Raw genomic sequence first — 21,904 nt, 5'->3', positions numbered from 1 at the left:
TTGTACGCATTGTAACACTATAATTAGATTGTGCAGGAATACAACCACAAAAATAGGCGAAGTATTATTTAGAACGGCACCATTTTGGGTTGTTGTAATTAATCATGGCTTCCAGCAGATGGCAGTGTTGGCTTACACGCACGCACGTCCCTTTCTCTGTTGCTTCTGTGAGAGGCAACTTAAAATTCGTCTTCTGGGAGGAACAAAACAAGTTGTGCAAGTATGAATGTTGCCAAACAGGAACTTGTTTGTTGTAAAACAAGCAGTATGTCTGTGTTTGTTTTCATGCAAATGATCTTCCTCTTTTGTCTTATTTAATTCATCACAAATTAATCCGATGAAGTCAGTTTAAAAAAGTGAAATGTGTATCCATATAGAATTATAAAACGGTAAAAGGCTCCGGTTTTTAATTTCGACATCCCTGATTTCAATCGATCAGTTCATAAAATGTAGTAGAAATATCCCATGGGCGGGGCTGACGTGTGACGTACATTCTCCCCCGCCTCATGCTGTGACGTCACCTTTTAGCTGGGGAGCTGTCTATTCAGCGCTGGTTCTGAAATCCCAACAAAGATGGCTGAGAGGGAAACCAGAAGACCATTTTAACACGCGGACACCTCTTCTTTATCTTTTAAACATCGACGGGAGGACCGTCAAGCAAAGTGCGAAGAAATTCCCACTCATGTGTTGCGTCGCGACGCACGTCGGGCCGCGGTGGTGGTGGCGGTGGTGCTGCTGCTGTTAAGCGGACGTGTCACATCTTCCTCGCCGCTTCGAGAGCGGCGTTTGACGGTCACTGGGAAAGTAGCAAAGACGCCGGGAGTTGACGCAATAAAAGCCCTCTCGAGAGATGTCCTTGCTGTGTGTTGGAGGTAAGACTCATTTGTTATATCGTTCCAATGCGTTAACATGTCAGTCGTGTGTGTCGAAGACCAACATGGACACACGACCAACATTGATTTGTGGACAGAATAAAATGTAACCCGTGCTCTTTTTACTCCAGGGAGTTCATAGTCTGTGTTCTAGTGATTCAAATCAGAGAAAGATCTTGCATACCTCAAAAGTCAAACAAAATCTCGGGAGTTCAAATGATCATTACGAATCGCCTGGTGAGACCTCAGCTCAGCAAGCAGGAGTGGACAAACTTTTATGATCTAGTTCAAGATAAGCAGATGAAAAAATGGATGGATGCAAATTATGCCCCCCCCCCCCCAAAAAAAAAATCTATCCACAGCAGGGCTGCAAAGAAATGCAAAGGTCTGAAAGGGGGGTGTGGTCCTCCAAAGCCTCCAAGGAGGTATGGAAAGGCTCCACCTCACCTTTATGAAATTCCTCCATCTTTTCCACACCAGATATCAGGTTGGAGATTCAGCCTGATCCCTTTAGGATGTCCTTTGTGCTGTCATGGCAACCAACTGATCTCTCTGTACTCCTGTGTTCTCGTTATGACGCTCTGTTGTAGGCCCGAGGCGAAGCTAAATTGTGTTTTATGCTGGTCGGCTTAAATGGTGATAAACATGCGCCGACAGCGATGTGACATCACGACTTCTCTTTGACACGTTGGATTGTGTTGTCACACGAGCTGAAGAAGCAAATTTCAATGTGGACACAGAGGCTACAGTCTAACTAGCCTACAAGGACATGAAAAATATTTTTTTGTAAACTTTGAAGTCAATTTGGAATCTTCAATTAACTTCTTTTTGGTTTTTTTAATCACTCATTTTGGTCTCCTTTGTTCACAGTTGTCTTTTATGGTTTTAGCAACCACAGGTGTTAAACTCAAGGCTTGGGGGCCGCATCCGGCCCGTCACATCATTTCTTATGGCCCATGAAATTATGTGCATTGTGTATACTCTATGTATCGTGCAGATCAGGCTGTAACATCTTAAGTGGACCATCTCATGAAGTACCCGCTGCTTCAGTTGCCCTACATCTGGTTGGATTCATTTCCCCCCGATTTCCTTTTTTGGAAGAAAATGAGATCTCGCAATGGAAATCTGCATAACATAGTTTGCACTCATCCCTTCTCTGCTTCCCCGGTAGTGCCGCTTTAGTCTTATATGCCTTCAAGCTATGAGTGCCCCCCACTTCAACCCCCCCCCCCCCAACCTTGTCACGCTGAAGTGGTTATTTTTAGAGTTGGGGATGCAGCTCACTGTGCCAGCTCACACACAGAGATTAATGGAGCACGAGAGAAAGGCAGAGGAAGGGTGCACACGTGCACGCTCGCCACATGGCAGCGAGAGCTCGTAGGAGAGGGTGAGGGGTGGGCTGGCTGCGAGGGGGGGAGGGGGAGCAGCATTTGAGGAGTGTTGACAAGGGGGCAGCCCGACATGCCATTTATCGCCTATTTTCAACGGAAGGGACACAAGCAAGGAAGTTTCCCGGGAATAAACGCTTTTATAATCCAGTGGATGAATTTTCAAAGTGTCAAGTTAAATCAATTTATCTATCCCAGCATTAAGATGAGGCAACACGACCCCAACATATCACGACAAAGAAGCTCATTGTGAGTCATTCTCCCAGGCTGTGACATCAGAGCAGCATCATAATCAGAACCGACTTCTTAAAATAGTCCTGTCAACCCAGAAGGCCCTTCAGATAATCATGCCCATCAGTTGAATGAGTCCAGGGGTCGACTGTTTTCAAAAGTTTAGAAGTTGCCAAGATCAAAGGTCAGTCATGCTAGCATGCCAATGTCCAAAAAAAAGCTTCGTCTTGAATGTCAACGCGGTATCAAGGCAAGCAGAGCTGTGAATATGAATGCCTTACTTCTGAACAGTTTATAACGACCTCGCTGCTGGAAGGCATGAATAGTTAATGGACCCTTGACGTCATTGTGGTTTTAAAATGTCTGATGCTAGCGGAGGTGATTAGCGTAGAGGATGCACTAGAGTTGGGATGCAGACGTGCGGGTTGTTCTGCTGCTCAGTGTTTTGGTGAAGCAGCATGTGGCTCATTGTTACTTGACAAAAGTAAAACGTAAAAGTCATAATTGCTAGCTTCCTAATTCTCATTCAAGTAAAGGAGATTTTAAGTTCTGTTTGGTTGAGTTTGTTTTAGATGCTCACTAAGACGAAGTCTCACGAGATCGGTTTGACCTTTGAAAGAATTCTTCCGCAAAAAAAAAGGTTGAACTCCAGATTGTATCATATAATATTTAATTTTGTGTTTTGCAGTGAAAAAAGCCAAGCTCGATGGACCCCAAGGTAAGAGTCTCATTCGTCTGGCTGGTTTCACATATTCTGTAATTGTTCGGGATTTAAATCTATGTTATTGTTGCACAGAAAAATTCAACACTTACGTGACCCTGAAGGTGCAGAATGTCAAGAGCACCACCATCGCCGTGCGCGGCAGTCAGCCGTGCTGGGAGCAGGACTTTATGTTGTGAGTCACTTTTTTTTTTTGGGGGGGGAAAAGCTTTATCGTTATCACTGACCATCATCTTTCCACCTGGCATATAATGAACCGCATTTGAATTGCTTTGGGGCAATCATGTCGAGTTTTTTTTTTTTGCACCAGAAACATACAGAAATGTGTCAGCATTTTCTCAGTGGCTTTTCTGTTCACATATTTGTCTTTGGTGTTATTTCCGGAGGTGGAAAATATAGAGCACTTTAAGAGCAGATGGCAGATATAGGCAAGATTAAGTGTAGGCGCTATAGATCACATTCACACAAATGTCACCTCAACGGGCGGGCTCAGCTGTGGCATTTATAATTTAGTCGCCATCTATTCCCCTCATCTTACATACATTCACCGGATTCTTTATTAAATATAAGCAGTGCATGCGATACACAGCACGAGATTCCACCGTAGAGCTTTTGCAGCATCAGAGATAGATGCTCGACTAGGGATGTGAATAACTGGACAGAAAGACAAGATAAAGACAAGATGGACGACCAGAGATGAGAGACGCAAACAATCCGAAAGGGGAGTGAGGGGCAGACAGGATTTATATACGCGACAGGTAACGAGAGGGAGGTGACATAGATTGATAGTAGACACAGGAAGGGAGGGGCGAGCACACAGACACGGACCGAAACCATGACAACCTACACATAATAAAACAACCGGGGACGAATCGTGACATTACGAACATGAGAACTTGAGGTCCAAATATCTGCTAGACTCATGATATCATGATGAAAATCAGTTGTAGTTGTTTGTAGTCATTATATTCATTTATTCTGATGATTCATTTGAATATTTATCCAGATCATTTCACTTGAACTCCATAAACGTCCTTGTGCGTTTCGACTATACCTAAAACAAAAAGCGGGAGATGGATACGGAAAATTCGAATCGCCCAAACAATTGGCACATGCAAAGGAGTCGGAGTAAATGAGATTTACAGTAGCTAACGAGCGCCTTCACTGTAAACACCCGACTGTGTCCTCCGCCTCACCCTTTCCCGCTCATTTCCTCTTGTTTTTTTCCCCCTCCTTTTATGAAGCGGCTCTATTTACTAGATCATATCCTCGGCTTCCAAGGAAATAGAAATGCATTTTCATATAAAGACTGTGTGTGGGTTTTTTTCTAGTCACATGGATGAAGCAGCATGTGACTCAATGCCTAGGATTATTTTTCTACTACCTGCTTGTGATCAGGAAGATGTTTTGTCACTGTATCATATCTAAAACATAATACTTTTTTTTTTTTTTATTTGAACCCTTCTCCTTCCTTCTGTCCCTGACCCACAGTGAGATAAACCGGCTGGACCTGGGCCTGGCAGTAGAGGTGTGGAATAAAGGCTTAATCTGGGACACCATGGTGGGCACTTTATGGATTCCACTGAGTAGCATCCGGCAATCCAATGAGGTATGCAGCATATTTCCTTTCCATCCTCATATACATTTGAAACATATGCTAACAGGGCACAAAATTCTTGCCTATACTACCAGGATGGTCCGGGTCAATGGCTCACGTTGGATTCCAACGTGATCATGTCTGAAAATGAAATCTGCGGCACCAAAGATCCGACCTTTCACAGGTTGCTGCTGGACACACGATTCGAACTGCCACTAGGTTAGCTGTCATTTTCGTTATCAAGTGTTAAGGTCAACTCAAGAGTGTCATTGCAAATGTTCCATTCACTGCAGACATTCCAGAAGAAGAAGCACAATACTGGGCCAAGAAGCTCGAGCAACTCAATGCCATGAGAGACCGAGATGTAAGAACTTCATCCCGTGCCTGTCACTTTATAATTTTCAATTAAAATCGTTTTTTCAACTTTCGACTAAAACTACAATATCTTTTTTTACATTTTTAGTATGCCAACCAAGAGGAGCAAGAGAGGCCTCTCCAAGCACCGTCCACGCAGTGCTGTGAGTTTAAAGCGACCAAGCACTTCTTCGCCCCTTACGGCTTTTCATAACTGCCTCCTACCCAGACTCATTTAGCAACTGGACCAGAGGTTGCAATTGGGTGGGAGTTGCTATTAAAGCTTAAGGCTGTTAAACTGACAGCAGGCATAGTATGACTGCGAATTGAAGTGACAATGAAAAAGGTCATTATAAATGTGCAAATGTCATGAAGACCCTACAAACATCCTCTCTCGAACCTCCCCCCGCATTCTAATTTATTCCAAACATTCCTCTTTTCATATTCAGATACTTCTGCTAATATGCTTTTTCCATCCCGTTATTTATTTACAGGTAATTGGAGTCTGTGGGGAGATCAGCAAAGTAAGTCCGATGCATCAACGCTCATAAATCTTCGCCGACTCGCCGCTAATAATCATCTTGTGCGTCCAACAGATGACGACCCGGATAGCGCCGTGGACGACAGGGACAGCGACTACCGCAGCGAGACCAGTAACAGCATCCCGCCTCCCTTTTACACCACCTCTCAACCCAACGCCTCCATGCATCAGTATCCCATCAGGCAGCAGCACTACAGACAGTATGATGACAACATCCATGACATGGACTATGACCACGGGGACATGAGGTAGCGCTTCACTTTCATCATCATTTCCACCGTTTGCTGGAAATGAATCTTACGTGCGTCCTTCGGGTTGCCATGGAGATTATCGGAAGAGCTAATACAAAAAAGAAAATCCACTCATTAGGTACACCCACACAATCTAATTAGATCTAATGCAAGGGCTACAGCGGCGATTACATTTGTAAATGTACCACATAAGATGAAGCAATTTTAATTTCCTTGCAAAGTGACCATGGAGATAAAGAAAGAATCTGAGAATGATTGCTGAATGGTGGCAGCATGTAAGGCTTCGCTTTAGATAAGTCGATTTAACTTTATGCTAATAAGAAAAAGGCAAAATTTCACTGATAGGCTCATAAATAGATTTGAACACAAATGGTGGTGCAACACATGTAGACAAAATTAATATAACAATACTCACAGGCATGTATTCTTTCTCATTTGCAAACAATGTATAACGTCACCACAATTTACACGTTGAATCAACATCTCTGAAAATCAAACAAGAAACAAAATATTAGGTTGTCCTGGTGTACCTAATACAATGTCCGATGAGTGTTTGCTGAGATGACCGCAGGCGCTTTGTTTTTTTAACTTATCAAATCACAAATGAAAAAACAACAGAGACTATTTGTTTATAAATAAGTCGCTTTGAAGATTCCCGAGTGTTTCGCCCCAAAGACGACTCGTGCCTGGCGGCCATGTTTTGTTCCACTTTGTTGTACATGCTTTCCCCACTGTGCTCTTCCTCCCTCAGAGAATAAGGCTGGCTTCAGTCTATACAAGTATCTTGTATACTGGTTGCTTTTGTGTGTGCGTGCGAGGACCCTTTTTTTAATAACTCCGATGTGGTTTCTCTGCCTAAATTGAGCTCTACCTCTCCCCCCTCCCCTTTCCCACTCCTCTTACCAGACCCTATGATAGTTTAGACTTGGCCACCAACGGGTGCAGCGATATCGACTCAGGCTCAGGGTCGAGCCGGCGTACCAGTCGTCAGTATTCTCTAGACAGTAGGCTGTCCGATAGGTGGGTCTCGGTACCTCCTCTGATCTCGTCCTCTTCTTCCCGCTCAAGCCTGTGACTCAGTCTCGCTGTGACGTCAGTGGTGGACTTGTCCCGTCCTCCTCGCTCACTGTGCTTGCATGCATGCGCTCTTACCCTATTTTGATGTATACTGTATGTCCACAAAGGAAAAAAAAAAACTACACTAATAATGCTGGTCCTGCATCTACTGTATCCACACTCATAGCCCGGAGACCTCACATAACCTTCCTCTTAAGTGCATCCCACATGGTGTATTATTGAACCGACATGACGGTAATCAACGGAGGCGGCACAATGAAGCAGCAGTGGGTGTCCATGCACAAACGGCTGTGTTGGTGTCAGACCTCTCCAAGAATGTGACTTGCATTTTAGCAGGGGTAGAAATCTTTGTGAATCTTTTTTGAGTCCACTTTGAAGCAAAGAACTTTAGATCATCTACAAGTGGCGATCTTGCAGTTTAAAAAAAAGTACTCTGAACGCATCAGACTCCAGCAAATCCATTGCATATGTAGATCCTGTCAGTCAGTTGTGTTCACTCCCACAACGGCGCAGACAGACACGTGGCTACATCACACTGCAACAGGTAGCTCTTTTTTTCTCACTCACAAATTATATTAGTGCAGCAGCAGGATCTGACTTTGGGTAAGAAATTGAATTTGCTGCAATATGAACAAGGCCGTAGATGCATCATGAGTCTAACACTTCCCACCTCCACTTTCAAGCCTGCTGGTTAGTTGAAAGTAACTTCTCTCCACTAGTAGCTTTTCTTTGAACCCTTCCCAGTCTTAACCTCAACACAAGCCCCTTAAATGTCCCACTAACCAACATGTCAAGCCCTTAAAAGTCCAGGAAAGCTTCTACTGTTCTTCAATATTGATATCACAGCTTGGCGTGTTTCTCCCTCAGTCCAACAGACAGCCGCTATGCCTCATCGGGCGAACTGAGCCGAGGCAGTTCCCAACTCAGCGAGGAGTTCATTCCCGAGGACGGCGAGAGCTTACGAGGCTCCGAGTTCTACGACGAAAACGACTCGTACCATTCCTGCCACTCGTCTATCAGTTACGGCAAGGAGGACTTCCCGGGATGGGACGGGGATGACCAGCAGGGCGTCTACAGCGACGAGGGGAGCTACGTTAAAGACGGCGGTGAAGACGGACCGCTCTATGGCGACGAGGAGGGCGAGATGTACGAGGAGCGAGAGGGGTACAACTATGAAGATGAGGAGGAGATGCCGTACGAGGAAGATATATACCCCATGGACGGGGTTGTCACTGAGGAGCAGGAGCCGTCCTACACACCCACGAGCACCGCTGCCAGTCTCGCTCCTCCATCTGACGCCGTGTCCTCCAGCAGGCCTCCACTAGAAAAGCAAACATCTTTACATCAGCAGCAACCTCCTGAACAACTGCAACCTTCAAGCACCGCCCCGGTCCTGCCTCCTCTCAAACCAGATGACACTTCAGCCCCTTTCACGTCCGACTTCACCGACGTTCCCTTTGAACCTGGCCAGCAAGACTTCTTCACCACCACCACCACTACCATCAATAGCACCACCACCACCACCACCACTATATCACATCTTCCAGAATCAGATACCAAGTTCCAGGAACCTGAGCCAACACCCGAGGTGCCTCTTGAGGAGCTGCCGTCACCACCGGAACAACTTCCAGATGAGGAGACCATCCCCCCGCCCCCTGAGGAGAAAACAGAGGAGCCTCCTGTCCCCAGGTGAGTTCTGTGAGTTCAAAGCGGGGTTGTGTGACGGGGCTGGATAACAGTGCATTTTCAACCTCATCTCCAGCTTCCCAAAAAGGGAACTCATGGAACCGGGTCCTGCCAGAGCCAAAGCCAACTGGCTCCGATTGTTCAGTAGAGTCCGACTGCAGTTACAAGAGGTACACCTTGACCATATGTTTGCCGTGTCTTTTAATTGTTGCATCTGTTCCTGCATGTTTTTTTTATTACCAGCTTTTGTGGAACATTCCAGTATTTCTCCTATTTTCTTTTTTTTAATTATATTGTCTTGTGTTTTATTCAGTAGTCTCTGTTTACCCCGAGCCTTGTTTTGCCATTTCATTGTTTTCTTTTCAGTGGTTTGCCACACTCATAGCGATTTGCATGTTGTCCATTCTCCTCTGGCTGGAGCAGTTTCTCAGGTGGGTGTTGTGTGTTAATCCATATCATTTATTTTTAATTTATCTCGTGCAAATCGATGATTATTTGCTAGGGAGGGACAACAATAAAAAATGAATTTAGTTTTGATGCTCTTATTATTTTTCAATTGCTTTAATGGCGGGTTCTATACTAGCCATTTATCATTTTGTGTTCTCCTCAGGCCCGAGGCGAGAGCGTCGGCATCGCCTCTCTGCTGTTATCAGCGGGGTACGTACTAGAGATGGTGATGTAGAACATCTGCAGCTGACTAAGTTGTCATCCGTGATATATGTGCATGTTTTTTTCTCCTCAGGATGGGCGGTGCTCTTTATAGTATCGACAGCATGCCAGACCTCAGGAAGAGGAAAGCGATGCCTCTGGTCAGAGATCTGGTGGGTTTAATCACTTTAAATTCTCCACTGTCCATGTATTACTCAGCTTCGGGAAACAGGCCGTGCGTCGTCTTATCGTATTCCATCTACCATGCGTCTTATGCCTTTTCCAGTCCCTCCTTGAGTGAGGCATCGTGTAAAAGTGGAGATGGACATCCACCATTTTTCATCATGCCCTAGTATAAAAAAAAAAAAATCAAGTCGATTTTTAAAATTAATTATTATACAATCTTGTTGTATCCGTAACATTCTTATTCTCTTCTTTTTATCCCCGCCATCACACGAATGTCGCAGGCTATGGTGAGTACTAAAATGTTTATTTGCATATATATGCAGTACTTTATTAATAATCAACTTCCTCTCCTGCCAATCAGTCATTGGTCCAGAACTCCAGGAAGGCCGGTATCACCTCAGCCTTGACATCCAGCACCTTACATAATGAAGAGCTGGTCAGTAAAACATTCAAAATACATTTTTTTTCTTTCAAATCAGTTTTGCTATTTAACTATTTTTGTATTTAGATGCACAGCCGGTGTACATTTCATTTTTGTTATTGCCAATTTATTAGTGACATTCAATTCATTCCCATCTCATATGTATATTAAAAAAAAAGGGTACTCATAATGCCGCCATGGTGTATCCCCTATTCAATTATAGAAGAGTCACGTCTACAAGAAGACCCTGCAAGCTCTCATCTATCCCATCTCCTGTACCACCCCACACAATTTCGAGGTGTGGACCGCCACCACGCCCACTTACTGCTACGAGTGTGAGGGTCTGCTTTGGGGTATAGCTCGCCAGGGCATGCGCTGCACTGAGTGCGGCGTCAAATGTCACGAGAAGTGCCAAGATCTGCTCAACGCCGACTGTCTGCAAAGTAAGACCTCTCAAGCACCATCGTTAAATATTCATGACAATCGTGTGAATTAATGCTGCTATAGTGTCTCCTTCAACCTATCCCGTTTTATTATTCATTCTTTTTCTTCTGCGAGATGATATTAAAAGATATTCATCTCCTGCTGTTATGCACTGCTCTTAAATGTTCCATTTTTATTAACCGTCGTCTAGGAGCGGCCGAGAAGAGCTCAAAACACGGCGCAGAGGACCGCACTCAAAACATTATCATGGTCCTCAAAGACCGCATGAAAATCCGCGAGAGGAACAAACCAGAGATTTTCGAACTCATCCAAGAGGTCTTCACCGTCCCCAAGGCCACGCACGGTACCCAGATGAAGCAGATCAAACAAAGCGTGCTTGACGGTACATCCAAATGGTCGGCCAAGATCTGCATCACGGGTGAGTTGGACTTGGAGGTTATTCATTACCTTCACACAACGTGCTCGCTTGACTTGTGTTCTTCTCCTAGTCTTATGTGCGCAAGGTTTACAAGCAAAGGATAAAACCGGCTCCAGCGATCCCTATGTCACAGTCCAGGTAGGAAAAACCAAAAAGAGGACCAAAACCATCTACGGCAACCTCAATCCTGTCTGGGAGGAGACCTTCAATTTGTGAGTGTGATTTTTTTTTTCCAGTCTATAATATCTGGAATTCAAGGATCTCATTTTTTCTAATCCATCCTGTGTCCCTTAAGTGAATGCCACAACTCCTCCGACCGCATCAAGGTGCGAGTTTGGGACGAGGACGACGACATCAAATCCCGCGTGAAGCAGAAGTTCAAACGAGAGTCGGACGACTTCCTCGGGCAAACCATCATCGAGGTCCGCACTCTGAGCGGAGAGATGGACGTGTGGTACAACCTGGGTGAGCTTTGTGATTCACTCCGGGAGTCTCAACTGACTTCATTTTAATGCCTTTCTGTCACTCTCAGACAAGCGCACGGACAAATCGGCCGTGTCCGGGGCGATCCGCATGCACATCAATGTGGAGATTAAGGGCGAGGAGACGGTCGCTCCTTATCACGTTCAGTACACCTGTTTGCATGAAGTAAGTGTTGATTTTTTTATTTTGACATATATTTTACAATATTTTTACTGACTCAGTAGCAGGAGCAATATAGGAAATGGATGGATAATGATATGCTAGCAATGTTTCTGTGATGGATCCTCAGCTAAATGCACTTAACTCGAGAGATTCCTTTACTCCAGTGAGATAAAGTGCACGTCTGACAGGTTGGACCTCAAAGACTTTTGCATTTTTTCTGTTTACGGAAAACTCGGCTGATTGATTGTAGAGCGTTTGCAGCCCGCAATGGATTTATTACGTAGTGAAGCATATTAGCTGAATTATAAACAACTAAAATGGCCGTAAAGCGCACTGTGAATTGTGCATAACACTTTATGGCCTTGTAATCATTGTGTTTTTCCTCCTAATGGAGTTTGCTTATTTATGTTGCCTCGTAAACTAAACGATGAATCGATCATTACAAACATTGATTATCATTTGGAGCGGGAATTTTGAAAGAGGAATTGAAAATCTTCTCTCAATCTGTTTTATTTCCCTTCCTCCAGAACCTTTTCCACTTCGTGACAGACATCCAAAACACGGGTGTGGTGAAGATCCCCGACGCCAAAGGAGATGACGCGTGGAAAGTTTACTTTGAGGAGACGCCTCAGGAGATAGTGGATGAGTTTGCCATGCGTTACGGAGTGGAGTCCATCTACCAAGCCATGACGTACGTTCTCCGCTATAACCTTACCTTAAAATGTACAGAAATAAAAGTGCTTTGAAAATGCCCCATTTTTTGCAGTCACTTTGCCTGCTTATCATCAAAGTACATGTGCCCGGGCGTGCCTGCGGTGATGAGCACCCTGCTGGCCAACATCAATGCCTACTACGCTCACACCACCCAGGCTGCTAACAACGTCTCTGCCTCAGACCGCTTTGCCGCGTCCAACTTTGGGGTGAGCAGCGGTACACAAATGCAACCACTGTTTCATCAAAGGAACGTTTACTCTTTTTGTTTTAAGTACACGTCTGTGCTTTTCACTGATAATCGTCTATTTATCCACAGAAAGAACGATTCGTCAAACTTCTGGATCAGCTTCACAATTCCTTGAGGATCGACCTGTCCATGTACCGAGTAAGAGAGTTCATTAGTTGTTTTTGATAGAAGTGAAAGAAAATTGTTTGACTACAGGTGTTGCTTCACTTTTTGTGTTCAACGGTCTGTTACTTACTTACCCAGTTGTTTGTTAGCATCAAGCTAAGCGTATGTTTATACCCCTAACTAATCCACCAGTTTACACTTGTCAATGCAATTCCTGCAGAACAACTTCCCAGCGAGCAGTCCCGAGAGGCTGCAGGATCTCAAGTCCACGGTGGACCTCCTCACCAGTATCACCTTCTTCAGGATGAAGGTCTCGATTTTTCCTCTGTCCTCCCTATTCGCGGACTAAAACAGATCTCTGTTAATCAGGTCCAAGAGCTTCAGTCTCCACCCAGAGCGAGCCAGGTGGTAAAAGACTGCGTCAAAGCCTGTCTCAACTCCACTTACGAATACATCTTCAACAACTGCCATGAGCTCTACAGCCGCGAGTACCAGACAGACCCGGTGAGCAGATCAGCGATGGACTAAAAATAACAAATTTATGGCTGCTTTGGGACCTTCTCGCAAAACAGGGCAGATGGTTTTTATAGTCTCATCTAGACAACATGGGAATAATTAAATGAGATACTCTCCCAATAACAAGAAGAACAAAAATAACATTGAGCCCCATACTGCTTCACCACATCTACAGCTGCCTGCTGTTCTCCATAATAATGTTTTATTTTCACTCTTGTTTCCAGTGTCTAAAATTATTTTGGATTCCATCCTTTCATCCAGGCTAAGCAGGGTGCAGTACCTCCAGAGGAACAAGGACCTAGCATCAAGAACCTCGACTTCTGGTCCAAACTCATCACCCTCATTGTCTCCATCATCGAGGAAGACAAGAATTCCTACACACCCTGCCTCAACCAGTTTGTCTTTACCCAATTCTCTATGGCCATCTGTTTATTTTTCTTTCCCTCTCATTTTCTTCTCTTGTTTTCCTACCCAGATTCCCTCAGGAGCTCAATGTGGGTAAAATCAGCGCTGAAGTGATGTGGAACCTGTTTGCTCAGGACATGAAATATGCAATGGAGGGTGAGTCGACACAGTGAGCCTCCACTCCTTGGAATAATCAACAGCACTAATGACCATCATTTACATACATGCAATTAAAAAATAATTACTTTCAGAAAATACCAACCAAACGCAATTACAATATTTATATTATGACTCATATCATTAAAATAAGTAAGCTAGCTTTTTTTCTCTTCTCAGAACACGAGAAAAACCGCTTGTGCAAGAGTGCCGATTACATGAACCTGCACTTCAAGGTCAAGTGGCTTTACAACGAATATTGCAAAGACTTGCCTTTCTTCAAGAGCAGAGTTCCTGAGTATCCTGCGTGAGTTGTAGCCTGCAGTGTAAATCAAATAAAAAAAAATTTGCCATAAATATTCAAATGTTACATATCGCTCCTTATAGGTGGTTTGAGCCTTTTGTGATCCAGTGGCTGGATGAAAACGAGGAAGTTTCTCGCGACTTCCAACACGGCGCTTTGGAGAGAGACAAGAAAGATGGGGTAAACACTTTTTTTCAAAGTCCCCCAGGAAATCGCTGAGCTGTTGTTGTTCAGGCGGAATAACTGTAATCTTACTCAAAGCTATCACTTTCCTCCTCTCGCGCGTTCCTTCCTTTTTCAAAGACTCCTTGGCATTAATAAGACGGACACGGCAATGTTCAATGTCCTTGCAAGCTTCAAATAGCTCGGTGAGAGTTGGTTGAAGGAGCTTCCTCTGGATTCCGGAGATTTCGCAGCAGGAAAACTGTCCATACCTTATTACTGAGACTCCCTGGAGGGACACTCACAACCTGATATGATTTTCACTCTTGATGTTTGATTCCACAAATTCTTTTGTCTTTTCTGTCCCACAGTTCCAGGTCACATCAGAGCATGCGTTGTTCTCCTGTTCTGTCGTGGACGTATTTTCCCAGCTCAACCAGAGTTTTGAGATCATCAGGAAATTAGAGTGTCCGGATCCGCAAATCGTTGGACATTACATGAAACGATTTGCGAAGGTCAGTCATGCATAGTTACAAAATCCTCACATTTCTGTCTTAAAAAGGCCCTAGAATGGAGCCTTGAGGTACACCGGGGTAAAAAAATTTTTGGTGTCCTTTTCCAGACGATCAGCAATGTACTTTTGTCATACGCTGAAGTCATCTCGAAATTGTTTGCCAACTACGTCACTATGGAGAAAGTGGTAAGAGGACTAATACGGACTGCAAGAAACCAAACTACTGTACGTTCTTAATTAAGTCATTCATTTGATCTCGTTTAGCCCTGCATCCTTATCAACAACATCCAACAGTTGAGAGTGCAACTGGAGAAGATGTTTGAGGCCATGGGTGGAAAAGATGTGAGTCCTTCTCATTTTTTTCACTCCTTAATTAAGCCAACTAACTTGACTGGTCAAGATAAAATGTGACTGACGGCTCTTTCTGTGTGTTCAGCTTTGTATCGAGGCCAGCGACATCCTGAAGGACTTGCAAGTTAAACTCAACAATGTCATGGATGACCTCAGTCGAGTCTTCTCCGTCAGGTACTGAGACTCGCATTCTTGCGTGCGCTCTGCATCGCCCTCCTTTCATTTCATGACTTTTAAAAACAGTTTCCAGCCTCACATTGAGGAGAACGTGAAGCAGATGGGCGACATCTTGGCGCAGGTAAAAGGAACGTCAAATGTCGGCAATGCCAGCAGCGTGGCCCAAGATGCCGACAACGTCCTGCAACCCATCATGGAGTTCCTGGACAGCAAGTAAGTCTATTTTTAGTTTCTTTGTCTCCTGTCAATTTTTCATCATCATATTCCATCTCCCCCAGCCTGACTCTGTTTGCCAAAATCTGCGAGAAGACGGTGTTGAAGCGCGTGCTGAAGGAACTGTGGAAGCTGGTGATGAACACCATGGAGAAGACGATTGTTCTGCCGCCGCTCACCGATCAAACGGTGAGTGCGTGAGGAATGCATAAGTCACTCGGGCATGCACCAGCACATACCCACATTATAATACATTATAATATTTTAAGCTTTTTTGGAGGTGTGTTAAAAAAAAAAAGTGTGCTCTAAATGAAATTTTAAGCATGCGGGGACATTTTATTCTTTTGCAGAAGATAAGCTAGATGGACGTATACGGTAAAAAAAATTCACCCATTCTCCACACGAATAAAGGAGAGGAAAATGTCTGCTTTCACACACACACGTACTTCAGCCGTTATGTTGGCACGACAAGAAACAAAGATGTGGGTGGAATGTGTGGAACGAAAGAACAACCTTGAGTGTGCTGCAATTCAAGACTCTGACAAACAAACCATGTAGGACAACAACCCCCCCACGCACACACACGATATATTCTACATTCCACACAAAAGGAGTGCATCATATCATTTGCATACCAGCTCAGGCCTGCTCTCCACTATGTCAGCCTCTACTTAGAATGTGCAAAAAAACAACAAAAAAAAGCAAGGTACATTTTGGAAAGCAGCCTGTTGTTTTGTTTTATTTTATATATATGTGCTCTATTTGTGTTTGGTTATCATTTGAAGAGCCTCATATCATAATTTTAAAAAATTGGTTACAAATATTAAAAAAAAAATCCCGTACTTAATTGCTGTTTTTTAATCCAGATGAGTCAATTGGTCCCCTCCAGGACTTGCGTTGGTATTTTTTTTTTGTGATGGATGTGGGGCTCTTTGCAGCTTGACTGACCCTTCTTTCTGGTTGTTGTGACTATTATTACATCCTGCTCCCACTGCTCTCCCTCCACAGATGATTGTAAGTACAGCACTCCTGCGTGTGTGTGTGTCTGTCCGTCTACGGTGATTGGTTGGTTTCTTCTTGCTATATGTGGCTGCGATTTCCCCTTGTTGTTGTTTTTTTTGTTTTTTCTATTCACCCTGCATCTCACCGTCTCACCGGCCTTTCTCGCGTGTTTTATTTTGCAGTGTTAATTAAAAAAAAAAAAAAAAAAGGTTAATATGGAAATTAGATCCTAATTATGACTACAGTTTTTTTTATGTTGTTGTTGTTGATTTAAAAGTAGCTTTAATAATGTTTTTACACTTTTTAAATAGCTATTCATGTAGGATAGATTTTTATTATTATGTAGCAATTCTTTTGGGGGGGTGGGGAGATATAATGGAAATCTAAATTAAGTCATCATTTATTTAAATTAATTCATTTAAAATTAACACTGTTCTTCTCCTCCTCTTGTGTCCTTCAACTTTGTCTTTTGAGAAGACAGACGCATGGTGCATTTCAGGCCCCCAGTCCCTAAAAAAAAAAAAAAGAAATCTCCACCGATCAATGTTCTCCTTTGTTCTCCTCTTCCCGAATCTGCCCGTCAACCAAGAAGTGGCCCTCCTCACCTGTCACCTTGTTTCTTCTCATGCACTGGGACCCCAAAAGCGATGATCCCTCGGATGACCTCTCACTCCTTTCTCACCTGTTTCCCCACCTTAAAAATCCCCCACTGTGGGTTTGTTGCTTGCATCTGATCTCTTTCAACACTGCAGTCTTCCGCCAGTGAATTTGTACGACGCTATCCTGTGCTGTTTGTCTCTCTGCGGACCTTTCATGTCCGTCTCTCCTGGTTTGCTCATGTTCTTGTCGTTCACCGGATTTTGGTTTGAAGAATTACATTTAAGATGGCGACTTAAAGAGATGCCAATGACAATGTCCCGACATGAGTGCAGCAAGTGGCGAGTGCTCCATTAACCACGTGCTCTCTTTCCAGGGGAGGCTGAAGAACGCTTCTCACAGCGACGTAAGGACTAAACCCCTTCAGATAAATGTCTTGTCTCGCTCTCTCTTTCCTCCTCCATGTCTTTGTCTCTCTCCCCCAGCTCCCCACAGTTGTGGAAATATAGACTTCTTTATGTTGTCACTCAACATTTCTCCCAGAAGCACGTCATTTAGTACATACAGTTAGGTACAAAAGTATTTGGACAATGACACCCTCATTCACCTTTCATTTCAATTTAATTTGTTAAAACTAAAAAAAATTATTTAAATTAAATTTAAAAACACATGTAATTTAGTGATACACATCAGCTTATCTTACCTAGTTTCATTTTGGCTGCTATGGATTCAATAAATTCTTCTGATACATCTGGAAATTCCTGAAAAAATACAGTCGTTAACCTAAAATATGCAGATTTTTTTTTTTTTGTGTGTGGCCAGGTGATTTGAGTGTTGCTCTATAAAGGCAAAATCAGAACACTGGTGTTGTCCAAACTGCACTTCGAAGTGCAAATAGCGATTTAGTCATTTAGCAGAATGAACATGGACTTTCACTAAATATGCACCACTCTATTGTTGCACTATTTGTGTGTGTCCGTACTCACTGTTTGTGGATGTATATGTGTGCAGCTTTGGAACATAACGGAAAACATTTTCTCTAGAGGTGACTGTTTATGTATGTCGTTGTCTTCTGTGTAATATTGCCTGCTATTTTGCTTTTAATCACTTTTAGATCATTGCGATAATCTTTCCTATCATTTTTCTTTTTTCTGTTTCTTCTTGCAGGGTACTCAGCTCATCTTTAACGCTGCCAAGGAGCTGGGTCAACTGTCCAAGCTGAAGGTACTGCCAAGAAAAGCAAACATGATGCTCATGGGATTCAGAGAATCAAATGTTTTAACTAAGATGCATCTTTGTTTATGCTGTAGGAGTAAAAGCTTATTGTCTTTTTTTTTCTCTCTCTCTCAGGAACACATGGTTCGCGAAGAAGCCAAAGCTCTCACGCCCAAGCAGTGTGCAGTCATAGAACTGGCCCTGGACACCATCAAGGTAGGACTGCAAAGTTCAAAATGGCTATTAAAATGGACTCAATTCCAAAATATGAGATGTTGCTATCTTAACATTTTTCAAATGCCAGAAATCAAAACTTTGTGTTTGTCAGCAATATTTCCACGCCGGCGGCGTCGGTCTAAAGAAGACGTTCCTGGAGAAGAGCCCTGACCTTCTGTCGCTTCACTACGCCCTGTCCCTCTACACGCAGGCCACAGACAAACTCATTAAGACCTTTGTCCAGTCACAGAACGCACAAGGTAATTTAATACGGCTTTTTTTTTTGCCTCTCTGTGGCTCCAGCGTCACTATATGAAGAGCCGTTCTAGTGTTTTCCCAAATGTAGCACTCTGTAGTCTAAAAATACACTCCTGGTAGCCTCCACTGCCTTCGGGAACCCAGAGAGGATTTTTTTTTATGGAGCTCAACCGCTGTTTACAATGAAAAGAACAAATATCCATCCTCCTTGTTCACCCGCTCAGCCACCATTTTTATTTTTTTGTCAGGCAGTCACGAAACAGCCGTTATGTCCCGCGAGGCCCACTGATAGAAACACTAAAAGTGGACGAGTGGTCACAGAAGCACTGACCTACATTCACAAGGCAATGTTTGTTTAACAGAATATTCTTGTCGGATGGAGCAGGGCGACCAAATGCAGCTTGGACCAAGGTTTATTGGCGAAAACTCAAAAAGGCAGACTCAGCAAACTGACATGACTTAACAAAATAACCCGAGGACTAACCGACAGGGACGTGACACAAAGGGCGTGAAGACATTACGACAACAGGAATCAAAAAGATGATTCGACGGGGCGTGAGGGGCAGACAGGACTTCTATACACGACAGGTAACAAGAGGCAGGTGAGAATATTCACACTTAATCATGGAGGGGAGGGGCGAGCACACAGACAGAAACCATGACAACAGACACATAGTGGAACGGCTGGGGACGAGACGTGACAAGTCTCTTGCTGCCATGTTTTTCTCACCTCCACAGGACCTTCGTAATCCCTCGTATCGGCCTACGTAACTTGATAGCAATGTGTTTTCAACCAATCCCATTTCAAATTTGCCTCAGTGGGCCAGCTCGCATTATTTTCCACTGTTTTTAATGTTCTTTTTCTCCTTTCTCTGTGCACACCCTCCCCATCTGTCGGCCAGTGTTCGGCGGCAAGGGGGTGCGCTTCACCGCTAGTGAGGATGTTTACCCAGAGAGGGGTACGTTGCTCAAAGGTTTTGAGACACGCAGGACTACCAGAAAGCGCCCAACTTCCCCTTGCACCTCCATGTATCCCCAAACTCTGCATCGACTGAATATACTCCCCCGCCTCTCTTTTCCCACGTCGGCCTTTCCATCGTCCTTTGGAGCGTTGAGAACTTTTATGCATGTGATGTCTGTATTGATGAAGCTGCACTTTATACATACCCATTCGGTATGTATGAGCACACGATGAAGCATGAGTTGCGGACATCAGACGTTAAGAGCGATGCATCGTTAGTATGGAGGAGATCTGACGCAGCATGATGTCATCGTCAAATCATGACTTTTAGCCAGAAAAGTTTCTTTGTGATCTCTTATGTGAGGAAAGCAGTCCAGATGGACTCCTGCTGTTCTCTTTGGTCTTGTTGGAAGTTGGCAGCGAGAGCGCCGATCCAATAATCCTTCCCGGGGAGTCGACGAGAGCCGAGCGCCGGGTTTTCGTGCCAGGAACGCTCTGCCGTCTAACTCCCACCGACACCTTGTTTAGTGGGCGGCCGACTGGAAAAAAAAAAAAAAGACGTGCAGGCTGCTGCCGTTGACAGAGGGAAGACACTAATTAAAACATTGCAAATTAATATCCATCTGTCGCCATATCCTTCTGGAATTGTTTGGGGCCTTTCTCAGTTGACTGCATGGCACGAGTAGACAATTCCTTACCTTCTCGCGCATCCTAATGCACACCTTGCATCTATGAGTGGGCGCCAGTGCAAATTGATTTTCTGAGATGACGAAAAAATGGAACACCTTGCCACCACGGCGGGCCCACTCATAGCAGCTTTATCTTGTCCAAACTTGCACCTCAGCACATCACTCCTTGAACATGCTCGGTCCATTTCTAATCACCCACTATAGAAATGGTCTTCAGTTTTAGTTCTGCTCTTGAGCCTTGGAGGAGAAGACTCAAAGCAAAATTCAGGGCACCTCGTGCTAGTAAAACGCAGATATTTACTGAGTGTCCGTCCCGCCAGGCTCCGGTGTGGACGACGCCGTGGGGGAAGTGTCCATCCACGTGGAGATTTTCACTCATCCCAACACTGGCGAGCACAAAGTCACTGTGAAAGGTATTCTTTTCTCCTTCTAAGGTCTTCTGAGCATGGACAAAAGTGAGACTGGTCGTCATGGAGATGGCCGTATGAATTGATCAGTCTCCTTCTGCCGTGACAGTGGTGGCCGCTAACGACTTGAGGTGGCAGACGCAGGGAATATTCCGTCCGTTTGTGGAGGTGTTCATCATCGGCCCGCACCTCAGCGACAAGAAGCGCAAGTACGCCACCAAGTCCAAGAACAACAGCTGGGCGCCCAAATACAACGAGACTTTCACTTTGTGAGTCTTCTAACGTTTTGGTCTCAGAGGATTACGACGATGATCGCGTAATATTTTATTTGTCTTTCCTCCATCAGCACTCTGAGCAGCGAGGTGGGCCCCGAGTGCTACGAGCTGCAAGTGTGCGTCAAGGACTACTGCTTTGCCCGCGAGGACCGCACGGTGGGCATGGCCGTGCTGCAGCTGAAGGACATGGCCTCCAAGGGGAGCGTGGCCTGCTGGCTGCCCCTGGGCAAGCGCATCCACATGGACGAGACGGGCCTGACCGTGCTGCGCATCCTGTCGCAGCGCAACAACGACGACGTGGCCAAGGAGTTCGTCAAGCTCAAGTCGGATCAGCGCTCGGCCGAGGAAGGCCGCGGCTAACCGCCCCCCAACCCGGATCGTGTTTGGTGATGTATATACGTTCATTCCGATGGGGGCGTGTTTATCATTATGGATCACATCAGCCATCTTTGTGGTCAAATTAAATCGCAAAGTTTGCGTGTCAAAAAAGTTCCAGGACTAGTGTCGAAAAGTAGATACGGAGGTACAATTTGAAATCAAATGGGGGAGTAAATCAAAGGCATATATTCTTTATCCCCTGTGAGAATAGACATTGAACTAAGTCAAACCTTATGTCAAGACACCTAGTCACGGCCATTTTGATGTTGTCCACGTCTTCAAAATGGGTTCCCTCGATGACCCAGTTGAGCATGGCCAGGAGAGGGAAAAAAAAAAAAGCACACGGGAGTTTGCTCCAGCATGGCAATCCTTCATGGCAAGGAACTGTCAGATGCTCAGGGCATAGTGAGCAGCCACGCACAACTCTCGCCTCTTCTCACACACTCAGGATCTCTTTGTAGATGTGCCAGTTGGTCGTCTGACACACACTGAAGGGGCTTTGCGACGCTAGTCCTGGAACATTTCTGACGCACATGTTCATCACGTCAATCGGCCGCACAGG

The 21,904-nt window shown here is 44.6% G+C and overlaps 1 protein-coding gene across 1 annotated transcript; it reads left to right on the top strand.

The window, feature by feature from the left end:
- The first annotated feature begins 533 nt into the window (after positions 1–533).
- unc13a (unc-13 homolog A (C. elegans)) lies at positions 534–21,691 on the top strand. Its single transcript, XM_061298132.1, has 43 exons — positions 534–872; positions 3,180–3,209; positions 3,288–3,387; positions 4,704–4,821; positions 4,905–5,028; positions 5,103–5,173; positions 5,273–5,327; positions 5,658–5,687; positions 5,760–5,952; positions 6,862–6,975; positions 7,900–8,721; positions 8,795–8,888; positions 9,329–9,375; positions 9,461–9,539; positions 9,834–9,839; positions 9,914–9,988; positions 10,197–10,416; positions 10,608–10,835; positions 10,906–11,047; positions 11,131–11,300; positions 11,368–11,483; positions 12,008–12,171; positions 12,247–12,400; positions 12,511–12,579; positions 12,767–12,856; positions 12,916–13,050; positions 13,324–13,457; positions 13,538–13,623; positions 13,804–13,930; positions 14,011–14,107; positions 14,461–14,604; positions 14,712–14,789; positions 14,868–14,945; positions 15,040–15,128; positions 15,198–15,344; positions 15,410–15,533; positions 17,320–17,349; positions 18,111–18,167; positions 18,294–18,374; positions 18,487–18,634; positions 20,603–20,695; positions 20,799–20,958; positions 21,036–21,691. The coding sequence occupies exons 1-43, from the start codon at positions 851–853 to the stop codon at positions 21,322–21,324; spliced, it is 5,430 nt and encodes a 1,809-aa protein (XP_061154116.1). The 5' UTR covers positions 534–850; the 3' UTR covers positions 21,325–21,691.
- The last annotated feature ends 213 nt before the right edge of the window (positions 21,692–21,904 follow it).

The sequence above is a fragment of the Syngnathus typhle genome, linkage group LG14 (assembly GCF_033458585.1).
Source record: "Syngnathus typhle isolate RoL2023-S1 ecotype Sweden linkage group LG14, RoL_Styp_1.0, whole genome shotgun sequence".
Lineage (NCBI taxonomy): Eukaryota > Metazoa > Chordata > Actinopteri > Syngnathiformes > Syngnathidae > Syngnathus > Syngnathus typhle.
The sequence above is the reverse complement of the archived record's forward strand: the minus strand, read 5'-3'. Positions and strand labels throughout refer to the sequence as shown.